The sequence below is a fragment of the Pseudophryne corroboree genome, chromosome 4 (genome assembly GCF_028390025.1).
Source record: "Pseudophryne corroboree isolate aPseCor3 chromosome 4, aPseCor3.hap2, whole genome shotgun sequence".
In the NCBI taxonomy this organism is placed as follows: Eukaryota; Metazoa; Chordata; class Amphibia; order Anura; family Myobatrachidae; genus Pseudophryne; species Pseudophryne corroboree.
In genome coordinates this window covers 661,845,985-661,861,299 of record NC_086447.1, presented here as the reverse complement: position 1 = coordinate 661,861,299, position 15,315 = coordinate 661,845,985, and the positions used below count along the sequence as shown (strand labels likewise).

At 47.1% G+C, this 15,315-nt stretch overlaps 1 protein-coding gene across 2 annotated transcripts in view; it reads left to right on the top strand.

The window, feature by feature from the left end:
- The window catches only part of KIF26B (kinesin family member 26B), a 707,075-nt gene that overhangs the window by 690,294 nt on the left and 1,466 nt on the right, over positions 1-15,315 (top strand). For both annotated transcript variants that reach the window (XM_063917809.1, XM_063917810.1), the window contains 2 exons: positions 9,411-9,613; positions 11,349-11,499. In XM_063917809.1, coding sequence (XP_063773879.1) covers positions 9,411-9,613; positions 11,349-11,499 — 354 coding nt within the window. The remainder of the gene's footprint in view (positions 1-9,410; positions 9,614-11,348; positions 11,500-15,315) is intronic.

The window sequence follows — 15,315 nt, the reverse complement described above, 5'->3', positions numbered from 1 at the left end:
TCCTCCTCACCAAGCTTATCTGAGATTTGCAGTACAGGATTGCCATTACTAGTTTCAGACGTTGCCGTTCGGACTCTCCACGGCACCGATGGTATTCACCAAGGTGATGGCGGAGATGATGGTCCTCCTTCGTTAAAAAGGAGTCAATATAATTCCTTATCTGGACGATCTCCTGATAAAAGCGAGATCCAGGGAACAGTTGGTGCAGAACATCGCACTCTCCCTGTCAATACTCCAACAACATGGTTTGATCATGAATTTTCCAAAGTCGCAGTTGGAAACGACAACAAGATTGTCCTTTTTAGGGATGATTCTGGACACAGAAGTACGGAGAGTATTTCTTACAGTGGAAAAGGCACTGGAAATCCAGAAAATAGTCAAACAAATATTGAAACCAACAAGCGTGTTGATCCATCAATGCATTCGGTTGTTGGGGAAAATGGTAGCGGCCTACGATGCCATACAGTTTGGCCGATTTCATGCAAGAGTATTCCAGTGGGACCTGTTGGACAAGTGGTCCGGATGCCACCTACGCATACACCGGAAAATAATCCTGTCCCCCAAAGCCAGGATTTCGCTCCTGTGGTGGCTACACAGTTCTCACCTACTAGAGGGACGCAGGTTTGGGATTCACGACTGGGTCCTAATAACCACGGATGCAAGTCTCCGAGGCTGGAGAGCTGTCACACAGGGGGAAAGCTTCCAAGGAAAATGGTCAAGTCAGGAAGCCTGCCTTCACATAAACGTTCTGGAATTGAGAGCCATTTACAACGGCCTTCTACATGCGGTACATATTCTTCAAGATCATCCCGTGCAGATCCAGTCGGACAATGTAACAGCAGTCGCGTACATAAACAGGCAAGGCGGAATGAAAAGCAGAGCGGCAATGGCAGAGGTGACAAGGATTCTCCTCTGGGCAGAAAGACACATTAGAGCTCTGTCAGCAATTTTAATTCCGGGAGTGGACAACTGGGAAGAAGACTTCCTCAGCAGACACAATCTCCATGCAGGAGAGTGGGGCCTCCACCAAGAAGTCTTCGCAGAGGTGACGAGTCTTTGGGGAGTTCCTCAAGTAGACATGATGGCATCTCGTCTAAACAAGAAGCTTCAGAGATATCGTACCAGGTCGAGAGACCCTCAAGCAATAGCAGTGGATACACTGGTGACCCAGTGGGTGTTTCGGTCGGTATATGTTTTTCCTCCACTTCCACTGATTCCAAAAGTTCTCAAAATAATAATAAGAACAAAAGTTTGAGCAATCTTCATTGCCCCAGACTGGCCAAGGAGGGCTTGGTATCCAGATCTTCAGGAGTTGCTCATAGAAGATCCTCGGCCTCTTCCTCCTCTAGAGGACTTACTACAGCAGGGGCCGTGTGTGTATCAAGACTTACCGCGGCTACGTTTGACGGCATGGCTGTTGAGCTTCGGATCCTAGCCCGAAAGGGTATGCCCAAGGAAGTCATCCCCACTCTTATTCAGGCCAGGAAAGGAGTAACGTCTAAACATTACCACCGTATTTGGAGAAAATATGTGTCTTGGTGTGAATCCAAGAAGACTCCTACGGAAGAGTTTGAGTTGGGACGTTTTCTCCATTTTCTGCAGGCTGGTGTGGATGCAGGCCTTAGATTGGGGTCAATCAAGGTCCAGATTTCGGCCTTATAAGTTTTCTTTCAAAAACAATTGGCCTCCTTTCCAGAAGTTCAGACGTTCGTGAAAAGGGTTCTGCACATCCAGCCTTCATTTGGGCCTCCAGTGGCACCATGGGACCTTAATGTGGTGTTGCAGTTCCTTCAATCGGGTTGGTTTTAGCCTCTACAAGAAATAGAGTTGAAGTTTCTCACTTGGAAAGTGGTGATGCTTTTGGCGTTGGCATCCGCAAGGCAGGTGCCTGAATTGGGGGCCTTGTCTCACAAGAGCCCTTACCTGATCTTCCATGAAGATAGGGCAGAGTTGCGAACTCGCCAACATTTTCTTCCAAAGGTGGTTTCCTCTTTCCACATAAACCAATCTATTGTGGTGCCAGTTGCTACTGACACGTTCGCTGAGTCAAAGTCTCTAGATGTGGTTAGAGCTTTGAAGATTTATGTCGCTAGAACAGCTCGAATACGGAAAACAGAGGTTTTGTTTGTCCTGTATGCTCCTAACAAGATTGGGTGTCCTGCTTCCAAGCAGACTATTGCGCGCTGGATCAGAGGTACGATTCAGCAAGCTCATTCTACGGCTGGATTGCCGTTACCGATGTCGGTGAAGGCCCATTCTACTAGGAAAGTGGGCTCCTCCTGGGCGGCTGCCCGGGGGGTCTCGGCATTACAACTTTGCAGAGAAGCTACTTGGTCAGGGTCAAACACATTTGCAAAATTCTACACGTTTGACACCTTGGCCGATGAGGACCTAAAGTTTGGTCAATCGATGCTGCAGAGTCATCCGCACTCTCCCGCCCGTACTGGAGCTTTGGTATAGACCCCATGGTCTTGATGTCGTCCCCAGCATCCTCTAGGATGTATGAGAAAATAGGATTTTGATAACCTACCGGTAAATCCTATTCTCCTAGTCCGTAGAGGATGCTGGGCGCCTGTCCCAGTGCGTACTTTACCTGCAGTTTATTTATTACAGTTACACAAGTTGTGTTATCTTGGTTTCAGCATGTTGCTGCAATTAGTTCATGCCTGTTGGCGTGTGTTATGTTGAATGCCATGTGTGCGGCATGGTTGAGGGTGTGAGTTGGTAGATATCTCACCACTAGTTGAGTAATTCCTTTCCATTGAAATGTCAGTCTCCCTGGACACAGTTCCTACAACTGAGGTCTGGAGGAGGGGCATAGAGGGAGGAGCCAGTTCACACCCAATGAAAAGTCTTTAGAGTGCCCATGTCTCCTGCGGATCCCGTCTATACTCCATGGTCTTGATGTCATCCCCAGCATCCTCTACGGACTAGGAGAAAAGGATTTACCGGTAGGTTATCAAAATCCTATTATATGCAACTACTATGCTAAATTATGCTAATCCAGTAGGAGGGGTCTTATGTTAATAGACGCCTCCTGCATGTTTCTGTAATCTACTAGTGCATCCAAGAACGCATCATCGGCTCACTCTGCAGGGCCATCGGTTATCTGAGTAACCTTCAGGTTACTCAGAATGGCCACCACAACTCCTCTGCTGTAGCCAGGAAGTCTGCATCGGAAAACACAGACTATGGCCTTGGCACTCCCAGCTGAGCCCATTCCCACCTCCTCCCCACAACCAAAATAGTGGCAGACTGTCGCTCACTTGATATCTGCAGCCACACTGCATGCGAGGACACCGGACCCGCTGAACTGCACATGTGTAGTGCAGGTCCTGTGCATGCAGTTTTTCCGAATATCACTGCAGTGTCCATCCAAGAATCAGGCCCTGTGTCAGAGTCTACTGCGCGTGCACAGGTCTTTTCTGGGAACATGGCGCCCGCTCCATGTTCCCGATAATTCCTGCATATGAGCAAATTTTCGGAAAAATGGTGGTTTTACTATTTACCCAGTGGTTTGTGCAGCGCCAATGTATATAGAAACTGCAGTAATGCATTTATAGCAAGCTGCTCATAATTTACTTTATACTAATACTAATAAAATAAAGATCCAACTCCTTATAGTAGTGTTGGATCTAGCAAGTAACTTACATATTCCAATCTTCACCTTCAACTATAATGACTAGCTCAGCCTACTAACAATAGTGGATGGGACTTGGTGTACAGTGCGTAAGCCCAGCTCCCTGAGGATGAAGAATCGGAACCTTACAGTACTCATTGGACAGTCTACTACTTACAGAGGTTATTAACTAATAAGCGTAGGATAGAGTCCACAAATATCTCCTATAAAGTATACATTTCCTTTTACTAGCTTCTAGTTACAAATGTATCCCAAATGCAGTATATGATTTCATCATGCAGCTTTTACCAGCCTCCTGCAACCTATACTAGTAATGTATGTCTGTGCCATGATATCACTCTGGAATATATTAGACTGCATCAACCTTATAACAATCTCACTAAGCACTCGCCCAGATTCCTGCTGTAAGGTCAGTGTGTGAGTGCTGAAGTTATGTGTATGTTTAAAATAAATCTCTGACATTAGAGCTGCGGTAATTGAATTTATGAAATAAATGAAATGCTGATGCCGTACCATTATTGATAGGACTATTTTAATAAATTGTTGAGGTCACCTTGAGCCCAGAAGTGTACAGTGTGCATTCTTGACCTGCCACAGCAGGACCCGTAGGGGATTTCAGTTTTATTGCGGATGATAATCATTAGTCTTTGGTTTGGGGAAGAACATACCATCAAGTTAAAGTAAGGAACAAGACATTTTTATTAGACACCAGATCATTCCCGTAAACTCATAAACTGTTTTCCCTAGCTCATATAAGTTGACAGTGTGTCTCCTAGCAGCAGGATGACACCGCGATTGAAGGATCAAATTGTTTCTGTGGCCTAAATGTGTGCTGAGAATTCTCTCGCACTTTCTGCACCCTTCTCCTGTTCACTTAATTGCTTCATATAACAGAGTTAACGGTCCATGTGGGATCCATGCAGGTGATGACATCTCATGCTGTGCACAGACAGCATCTTGCTGACTTCATTTCCGATAATGAAAGATGATGCTTTTGTGGAAGTGTCCCACCCAGACATAATCTAACATCCAGGATTTATAGGCAGGTTTTTAATGTAAATATATCTTATGCAGATGAAACATAAATTATGCCTATTCCTACTTTTAATCTGAAGTAATCATTTACAAATGGGAGAAGCTAAGATGTGATCACATTTCTTATACAAGGCTTTTCTTATAAATATCAAAAATAGTTTACTTTGTAAATACACTCAGAAAAGATCTCTCACTGTTATAACGTACATGATGTTCCAGACTACTGTGCTGTACATCATTACTGTGACTCCTTGCTGTATAGTCGGCAAAGGCGCGGAGACTGGAACACTATAATAAAAAACATATATTTTCAATACTATGACATTATGAACAATGCTGTACAATTAGCATGACAACCCATCATAAATGCTTGTGAAGTTTTTACAATTACACCATACTGTAATAGTTTATTGGTCTAAATCTATTCATAACGATCAAAGTTTGTTATATTTCTTAAACATCTTTTTAGAAATATTATTATTATTATTCTAAAAAATAATAGTAATATTTATTTATAAGGCACCGCAAGTACAGACTAATGCAGACAGCATATAAATGTACATAGGTACAATTACAGTGTGCAGCTATAATTATTTAGAGAAAACAAGGGGAGAGGGCCCTGCTCATACAGTCTGGATGCTGTATGTGTAGACAGGGTGGGAAGAGGAGGGCAGGGCTATGTGTGGACAGGATGGGGACACAAGGGCAGGGCTATGTGTGGACAGGATGGGGAGAGGAGGGCAGGGCTATGTGTGGACAGGATGGAGACACGAGGGCAGGGCTATGTGTGGACAGGATGGGGACACGAGGGCAGGGCTATGTGTGGACAGGATGGGGAGAGGAGGGCAGGGCTATGGGCCTAATTCAGACCTGATTGCTGCTGTGCATTTTCGCACAGCTGGCGATCAGATTTGAACTGCGCATGCGCCGGCGCCGCAGTGCGCCGGAACATGCCAGAGATGCGATCGGCATCTCTGCCCAGCGATCGCCTCTGCCTGATTGACAGGCAGTGGCGTTCGCTGGGTGGGAGGGCGCGGTCCGGGCAACGCAGGCGTGCCCGAAGCGGGCGGGCCGTGGAAGCTGCGTGATGTCACACGCAGCCGCTGCGACCCAGATAGCGACGGGTAGCTCCCTACCAGCATGCAGGAGCCACGCTGGTAGGGAGCTACTCTTCAGGTACAGAAGCATCGCCGCCGTGCAATGCTATTGTACCTGTGCGGTGGGGGGAGGGTCAGACATGTGGGGCGGACTAGCCCTGGGCTGGGTTCTCCCCTCCCCCGCATGTCAGGGTGGCTGATCGTAGCCGTGCAAAATTGTGCAGGTCTGAATTAGGTCCTATGTGTGAACAGGTTGGGGACAGGAGGGCAGGGTTATGTGTGGATAGCATGGGGAAAGGAGGGTAGCGCTATGTGTAGACAGGATGGGGAGAGGAGGGCAGGGTTATGTGTGGACAGAATGGGGAGAGGAGGGCAGGGCTATGTGTGGACAGAATGGGGAGAGGAGGGCAGGGCTATGTGTGGACAGGATGGGGAGAGGAGGTCAGGGCTATGTGTGGACAGAATGGGGAGAGGAGGGCAGGGCTATGTGCGGACAGGATGGGGAGAGGAGGGCAGGGTTATGTGTGGATAGCATGGGGAAAGGAGGGTAGCGCTATGTGTAGACAGGATGGGGAGAGGAGGGCAGGGTTATGTGTGGACAGAATGGGGAGAGGAGGGCAGGGCTATGTGTGGACAGAATGGGGAGAGGAGGGCAGGGCTATGTGTGGACAGGATGGGGAGAGGAGGTCAGGGCTATGTGTGGACAGGATGGGGAGAGTAGGGCAGGGCTATGTGCGGACAGGATGGGAAGAGGAGGGCAGGGTTATGTGTGGACAGGATGGGTATATATATATATATATATATATATATACACATATAAACACACACAGCATACATGATATATGTATATTACTTGGGCACAGGAATGCAATTATTAGTCTTAAAATCACACTGTTATAATCTGTTTGGCTAATCATTTACTCACTGTTCTTTTATCTTTTCTGGGCCAAAAATGTTTCATTACAAATATACTGGCAACATATTTAGCAGTGCTACACACCTTCATTTCTCATCAAATCAACGTGAATAATATCAGTATTCAAAAGCTTTAAGGCACAACTGGTAATTTATGTTGGGCCCCCTACGTGTAGCAGTCACCAGTAGCTCATGTTTCAGCACTCTGTGGAAAGACAAGCTCTATCCTGTTGTGGGGCAATATAACAAACACTATGCCATTGTTACCTGTGTCTCTCCAGCTAAGCTTATCAATTGTTTGTCATGTAAACCACAAACACTAGGGAGTGATGAGAGGAATCTAAAAGGAATTCACAAATGAGGAACTGCTTCGATCTTTCAGCTGAGTAATGCTGATCGTGTCAGTCATGGTGTCATAAAAACATAGTCAAGGCGCCTTTCCACTTAGTGAAACCACAAGAAGAGGGGTGTACACATGTCAGGGTGCTTCATCCTGTTTCTTCTTGCTTTCATATCTTCTCATTCAGAAATGTTGTTCTACTCTGTTCATTTATTAACGATTCGTCTTAAATTCAGCACAGGGCAGTTTGTCAAAGATTGTAGAGAGATAAAGTCTTAACCAATCAGCTTGTAAAGCTAAGTACACACTCTACAGTTTTCGGGCCAACTTGGCAGATATTGGGTCATTGACTTGATAATTGTTTAGTGTGTACTAGCAGGGCCAGATGCTCAGTCAGAAACGTGTAGATATTTCCTGCCAATATGGTGCGTGCTGCACACGCTATGTCATTTGCATAGTTTTGTAATCATTCTGAATGTATCGTGTGTATGGAGCTCGGTCCAACTTCTGTTGCTAGATGAATGGACAAACTGATCATCAAGAAGATTTGAAATCAAAGGGACTGTTTAAAACATGACAATTATATGGTAGTACTGTATGTACAGTATGCTTGCCGTTTTCAGGATTAAGTCTGTCAAATGTGTCTACTCGTTACCATCGTTTGGTAAATCTTAAGGGCCATACACACTAAACGACCCCCACTGATGCCGATATTGGCAGCGGTGGGGACCCGGCGGGGTGCCGGCTTTGGCAAGTGCATACACACTTGCCGATGCCAGTGGGGAAGGGAGCAATGGCGGGTGGGCAGCGGGGGAACAACGCCCATGCTGCATCTGCAACATGGCTGTCATTAACAAGGACCTCCCTCGTCTGTACATGTTCAGACGAGGGAGGGGGTCGTTAACGATGCGCGGGAGCACACATCATTAACGACATTGAGTGTTCACACTAGATGAGATTGGAAAAGATCTTGCTCAGTTTGGCCCTTCTGAGAATATCTTTTACTTTCTCGTCTAGTGTGTATGGGGCTTTATATGTTAACCTTGGAGAGAAATAAAGCAGAGATAAAGTACCAGCTAAGCATTTTCAAACTGTCATTTTACATCAGGTAGATTGCATTTTTCACATAGAAATAGAAACATTTTAACATTAATAGTAAATCCAAAATTAAATTGTTGTTTAATGAGCATTAACTTAATGGAAGCTATTTTCATTTATATAAAGTTTAGCTGCAGAATTTGGCACATCTTAGTGATCAGTTAATAGAAATGAAGCACATGTAGTTATTTTGCAATGAACAGTTTATATTATTGTGTAAAGAGTTGGAATTAGTATTGATTATTTATATGGTGCATCATGTGGACGGTTTAATAAAACACAACTAGAAAAGTGTAATTGTTGATGTGATGGATCTCAGATTAAAGGAAATCATATGGTGGAATGCCGTGCATTGTATATGCAGTGCTTTGTACAGCTCTCAATGTATGTACAGTGTGTGCTCATTCTCACAGACTGTGTGTGAGCTCTGTGTCCTGCAGGCCGACCGGCCATGTGCTGCTTATAGTTGCATACCTATAACCTTTCAGGGCTCTGCTCTGCACAGGGTGACAGCCACTACACAATGGGGGTCATTCCGAGTTGTTTGCTCGTTGCCGTTTTTTGCTATACTGCGATTAGTCGCTTACTGCGCATGCGCAAGGTTCGCAGAGCGCATGCGCTTAGTTATTTTACACAAAAGTTAGGTATTTTACTCACGGCATAACGAAGCTTTTTCATCGCTGTGCTGATCGTAGTGTGATTGACAGGAAGTGGGTGTTTCTTGGCGGAAACTGGCCGTTTTATGGGAGTGTGCGGAAAAACGCAGGCGTTCGAGTTGCAAAACGCAGGAGTGGCTGGAGAAACGGGGGAGTGGCTGGGCGAACGCTGGGTGTGTTTGTGACGTCAAACCAGGAACGAAAAGGACTGAGCTGGTCGCAATGGCTGAGTAAGTCTGGAGCTACTCAGAAACTGCGGGGTAATCGTTACGAGAAAATTAGCGAAGCTTTCGTTAGCAATTCTGCTATGCTAAGATACACTCCCAGTAGGCGGTGGCTTAGCGTGTGCAATGCTGCTAAAAGCAGCTAGCGAGCGAACAACTCGGAATCACCCCCAATATCACTTACCTTCAGAGACACATGCAGGGTTGTACAATTATTTATGCACTTCCTTTAAATGCGCAGTTTACTTTAGATACAAATGAAATGATAACTTGTGATGAACAACTTTCTTAGTTCACTGCTCGCACCATAGTCAGATAACCCACGATCCTTGTATATCACTAGTCAATGGCTTGTAGTCAGTGACATATTTGTAGAAATAGTGACAAAATCTCTCTGTGTAACAGGATCACAAAGACGCCGGATTGTACCAGCTTTATCACTTGATGCCACCTCTCCTGTAAGAAAGCCGGCCAACAGCCCAGGAGTACGTTGGGTAGACGGACCTCTACGTAATGGGCAACGAGCCCTAGGAGAACCATTTGAAATTAAAGTTTATGAGATTGATGATGTGGAGAGGCTTCAGCGCCGCCGGAGTGAAGATGGCAAGGTAATGGCTTTAATATTGAATGATATGTTAGTGGAAAATCAATTAACCACAGTTATGAGAGTAAACTTGTTAAACAAATATACTTTTCTTTTCTAAGAATTAAAGGATCTCTAAATCTAAAGTGCAGATGTACTTAATATAAAATAACTAGTAGTAAGGCTGGTACGTAGGTAACATTTTCTGGAGTTTATCAAGAGATAGCTGAGATAAAGCTGATATCATGGAGGGGTACATACTCTTTCTTCCTGCCAGCAATCACACTGCAACCTGCCTCCTTCATTCTTTTCTAACACAAAATGGATGAATATGGAACAATAGCTTGTACTCAGCTTCATAGCAAATGCAAAGCAGAACATTTAAAGTTCTGTAAATGAACTTTTATATTGTGAATTTTTAGTTAGTTTTCAGGTCTTCTCTGCAAAACAGATCCACATAGATCAACATAGAAGGGATCTAACAATAAGTCTTCAGTCTATTAAGCGGATTACGTACTCTGGGATAACACAGCAAATATCTGGTAGTTGGGCCGATACAGCGGTATGTGATAATTATGCTGTCATTAATGGCATGGCGGACATTAAGTTGGGTGATAACCACTATGATCCCATGATTGCACTAGCGGGCTACAGTAAAGCCAGACGGCAGACGCACTTAGGGGCCAATTTATCAAGCTTGTTTTTACTAAAATAATGTGAAAAGAGGTGTTTTCATATCCTTTTTACATTGTTTTAGTTTCACTTAAATGTATTAAAGGGCTTTTGGACAGTTTTTTGTGAAATACTTCTCCAAACCCTTTAATTAGCATGTTTTTAGTAACCCAGATCGCATTTCCCATACTTATAATGTAAAATGCGAACTGGTCGAATTTTTCTAAAAAGAAAAATGTAAAAAAAATACAGCATTGTGCCCTGTGCTAATTATGCTAGTCACAGCTGGTGTAATAACAGGGCAGCACTGTGATATGAGTATCTCTAAACAGATTTCTCTGCCCCCCAGCAGAGAAAGTTGTGCAGGAAACCTGCAGTGTGATCAGCTATGTGCGTCCGATGGACCCACAAGCTGATCACCTTAAAAAAAAAATTACAACTAGTTTAAAAAAAAAATCATACTTACCCATACAGGAGCCGGTGATCGGTGCTCCGGTGAGCGATGCCAGGCATCGGGATCTCCTGCTGCTATGCTGTGACCCCTGTGCAGTAAAGTGATGCTGCAATGCAGCAGCTCACTTTACAGCACCTTGGGTCACAGAACAGCAGCAGGATCTGGCACCCGGCAGCCTCCTGGAAGCAGCGGTCACCAGCTCTTAGACAAGAAAAATATAACTACCTTGTCTCAATGGGGAATGGGGTACCCTGTGGTGGCGGTAGAGGGACTAACTGTGGCGCATGTGTAGCAGGACATTGGGGTATTATTTACAAAAAATACCCCGATTATGCTGTGGAGGGCATTCGCAGGGAAAGAGTTTTCTCGCAAGCTCTGTTCCTGTATGCGATAATTGATACATCCATGCGATGTACCCAATTTTATTTCCTGTCATCTGCATCATCAGATGCGTATGGTGATAAATGTGTCCCTAAGTAACATACAAACCAATTTAAGGCAATATTGGCAATATGTCAGACATTAATGGCTCAATATTTAGCATTCTTCTTTAAATGAACACAGTTTTCAGTTTTTTGACTAGTCCTTTCTGAAATATATATTTTTTCAAATGTCATCTCTATTTCTCTATCAGACGGCGACCAGATTTAGCTCAAAGCTCAAGATCCTGGCACATCGCCAGCAGAGGATTGCAGAGGTCAAGGCTAAATATGAATGGCTTATGAAGGAGTTAGAGATCACCAAGCAATATCTAATGCTGGATCCTAATAAATGGCTCAGTGAATGTAAGAATCTTTGACCTGAACTCTTTTAAGTTTTTTTAGTTCATCTGTACATTTAGATATGACATCAGTAAAGTCTATCAGTATCTATCCTCCATTATATACACACACACACACACACACACACACACACACACACACACACACACACACACCATAAAATAAATACAGGATGTGTATTTATTGTGTGTGCATATATAGAGATAGAGAGGGGCAATGAGAATACAGTCAGCTCTAACCAATTTGGTGACCTAGGCAAGATTTTGGCTGGTGTCTCCTAGCAGATAATCCCACCACCAACTTTAATGTTTATACGGGAGGCAGTCAATTTACTGGCTGTCGGGATCCCAGCTGTCAGGATCCAGGCGGTCGGGATTCTGGAATCCCCACTTGGGTGGTGGTCCACACCAGCACCTGAGGGAGAATATAACCCTGTGGTGACCAAAAGTTACCATCAGGGCCTAAGCGCGGAGAGCGCAGCGATCCCGCAAGGGGACACGCTGCGCTCGCAGCCGGTATTCAGGCTGTCGGGATCCTGGCGTCGGTCTCCTGACTGCCTGGATCACGACAGCCGGGATATCATACTGATACAAAACTCACAGCACAGCACTGCTCACCCAGCACAGGTAACAGCATCCATCAACCCTCCCCAAGCACAGCAACTCTCACCCAGCACAGCACAGATCACAGCACATATCACCCCTCACCCAGCACCCCTCTCCCAGCACAGGTAACAGCATCCATCAACCCTCTCCAAGCACAGCAACTCTCACAGCACATATCACCCCTCACCTAGCACCCCTCTCCCAGCACAGGTAACAGCATCCATCAACCCTCCCCAAGCACAGCAACCCTCACCCAGCACAGCACAGATCACAGCACATATCACCCCTCACCCAGCACCCCTCTCCCAGCACAGGTAACATCATCCATCAATCCTCCCCAAGCACAGCAACCCTCACCCAGCACAGCCAGATCACAGCACATATCACCCCTCACCCAGCACAGGTAACAGCATCCATCAATCCTCTCCAAGCACAGCAACTCTCACCCAGCACAGATCACAGCACATATCACCCCTCACCCAGCACCCCTCTCCCAGCACAGGTAACATCATCCATCAACCCTCCCCAAGCACAGCAACTCTCACCCAGCACAGCACAGATCACAGCACATATCACCCCTCACCCAGCACAGGTAACAGCATCCATCAACCCTCCCCAAGCACAGCAACCCTCACCCAGCACAGCACAGATCACAGCACATATCACCCCTCACCCAGCACCCCTCTCCCAGCACAGGTAACATCATCCATCAACCCTCCCCAAGCACAGCAACTCTCACCCAGCACAGCACAGATCACAGCACATATCACCCCTCACCCAGCACAGGTAACAGCATCCATCAATCCTCTCCAAGCACAGCAACTCTCACCCAGCACAGCCAGATCACAGCACATATCACCCCTCACCCAGCACAGGTAACAGCATCCATCAATCCTCTCCAAGCACAGCAACTCTCACCCAGCACAGCCAGATCACAGCACATATCACCCCTCTCCCAGCACAGGTAACAGCATCCATCAACCCTCCCCAAGCACAGCAACTCTCACCCAGCACAGCCAGATCACAGCACATATCACCCCTCACCCAGCACAGGTAACAGCATCCATCAACCCTCCCCAAGCACAGCACAGATCACAGCACATATCACCCCTCACCCAGCACCCCTCTCCCAGCACAGGTAACAGCATCCATCAACCCTCTCCAAGCACAGCAACTCTCACAGCACATATCACCCCTCACCCAGCACCCCTCTCCCAGCACAGGTAACAGCATCCATCAACCCTCCCCAAGCACAGCAACTCTCACCCAGCACAGCCAGATCACAGCACATATCACCCCTCACCCAGCACAGGTAACAGCATCCATCAATCCTCTCCAAGCACAGCAACTCTCACCCAGCACAGCCAGATCACAGCACATATCACCCCTCTCCCAGCACAGGTAACAGCATCCATCAACCCTCCCCAAGCACAGCAACTCTCACCCAGCACAGCCAGATCACAGCACATATCACCCCTCACCCAGCACAGGTAACAGCATCCATCAACCCTCCCCAAGCACAGCACAGATCACAGCACATATCACCCCTCACCCAGCACCCCTCTCCCAGCACAGGTAACAGCATCCATCAACCCTCTCCAAGCACAGCAACTCTCACAGCACATATCACCCCTCACCCAGCACCCCTCTCCCAGCACAGGTAACAGCATCCATCAACCCTCCCCAAGCACAGCAACCCTCACCCAGCACAGCACAGGTCACAGCACATATCACCCCTCACCCAGCACAGGTAACAGCATCCATCAACCCTCCCCAAGCACAGCAACTCTCACCCAGCACAGCCAGATCACAGCACATATCACCCCTCACCCAGCACAGGTAACAGCATCCATCAACCCTCCCCAAGCACAGCAACTCTCACCCAGCACAGCACAGATCACAGCACATATCACCCCTCACCCAGCACCCCTCTCCCAGCACAGGTAACAGCATCCATCAACCCTCCCCAAGCACAGCAACTCTCACCCAGCACAGCACCTATCACAGCACATATCACCCCTCACCCAGCACCCCTTTCCCAGCACAGGTAACAGCATCCATCAATCCTCTCCAAGCACAGCAACTCTCACCCAGCACAGCACAGATCACAGCACATATCACCCCTCACCCAGCACAGGTAACAGCATCCATCAATCCTCTCCAAGCACAGCAACTCTCACCCAGCACAGCCAGATCACAGCACATATCACCCCTCACCCAGCACCCCTCTCCCAGCACAGGTAACAGCATCCATCAACCCTCCCCAAGCACAGCAACTCTCACCCAGCACAGCACAGGTCACAGCACATATCACCCCTCACCCAGCACAGGTAACAGCATCCATCAACCCTCCCCAAGCACAGCAACTCTCACCCAGCACAGCCAGATCACAGCACATATCACCCCTCACCCAGCACAGGTAACAGCATCCATCAACCCTCTCCAAGCACAGCAACTCTCACCCAGCACAGCCAGATCACAGTACATATCACCCCTCACCCAGCACCCCTTTCCCAGCACAGGTAACAGCATCCATCAATCCTCTCCAAGCACAGCAACTCTCACCCAGCACAGCACAGATCACAGCACATATCACCCCTCACCCAGCACAGGTAACAGCATCCATCAATCCTCTCCAAGCACAGCAACTCTCACCCAGCACAGCCAGATCACAGCACATATCACCCCTCACCCAGCACCCCTCTCCCAGCACAGGTAACAGCATCCATCAACCCTCCCCAAGCACAGCAACTCTCACCCAGCACAGCACAGGTCACAGCACATATCACCCCTCACCCAGCACAGGTAACAGCATCCATCAACCCTCCCCAAGCACAGCAACTCTCACCCAGCACAGCCAGATCACAGCACATATCACCCCTCACCCAGCACAGGTAACAGCATCCATCAACCCTCTCCAAGCACAGCAACTCTCACCCAGCACAGCACATATCACAGCACATATCACCCCTCACCCAGCACCCCTTTCCCAGCACAGGTAACAGCATCCATCAATCCTCTCCAAGCACAGCAACTCTCACCCAGCACAGCACAGATCACAGTACATATCACCCCTCACCCAGCACCCCTCTCCCAGCACAGTCAGCATGCCTCACCCATCACTCACAGTACAGTCTGACAGTTGTCTTACTTATGACTCTTAAGAGGTACAGGCAGCCTTGCTGTGTACAGCCTGCTGGAGGCAGAGCCATGA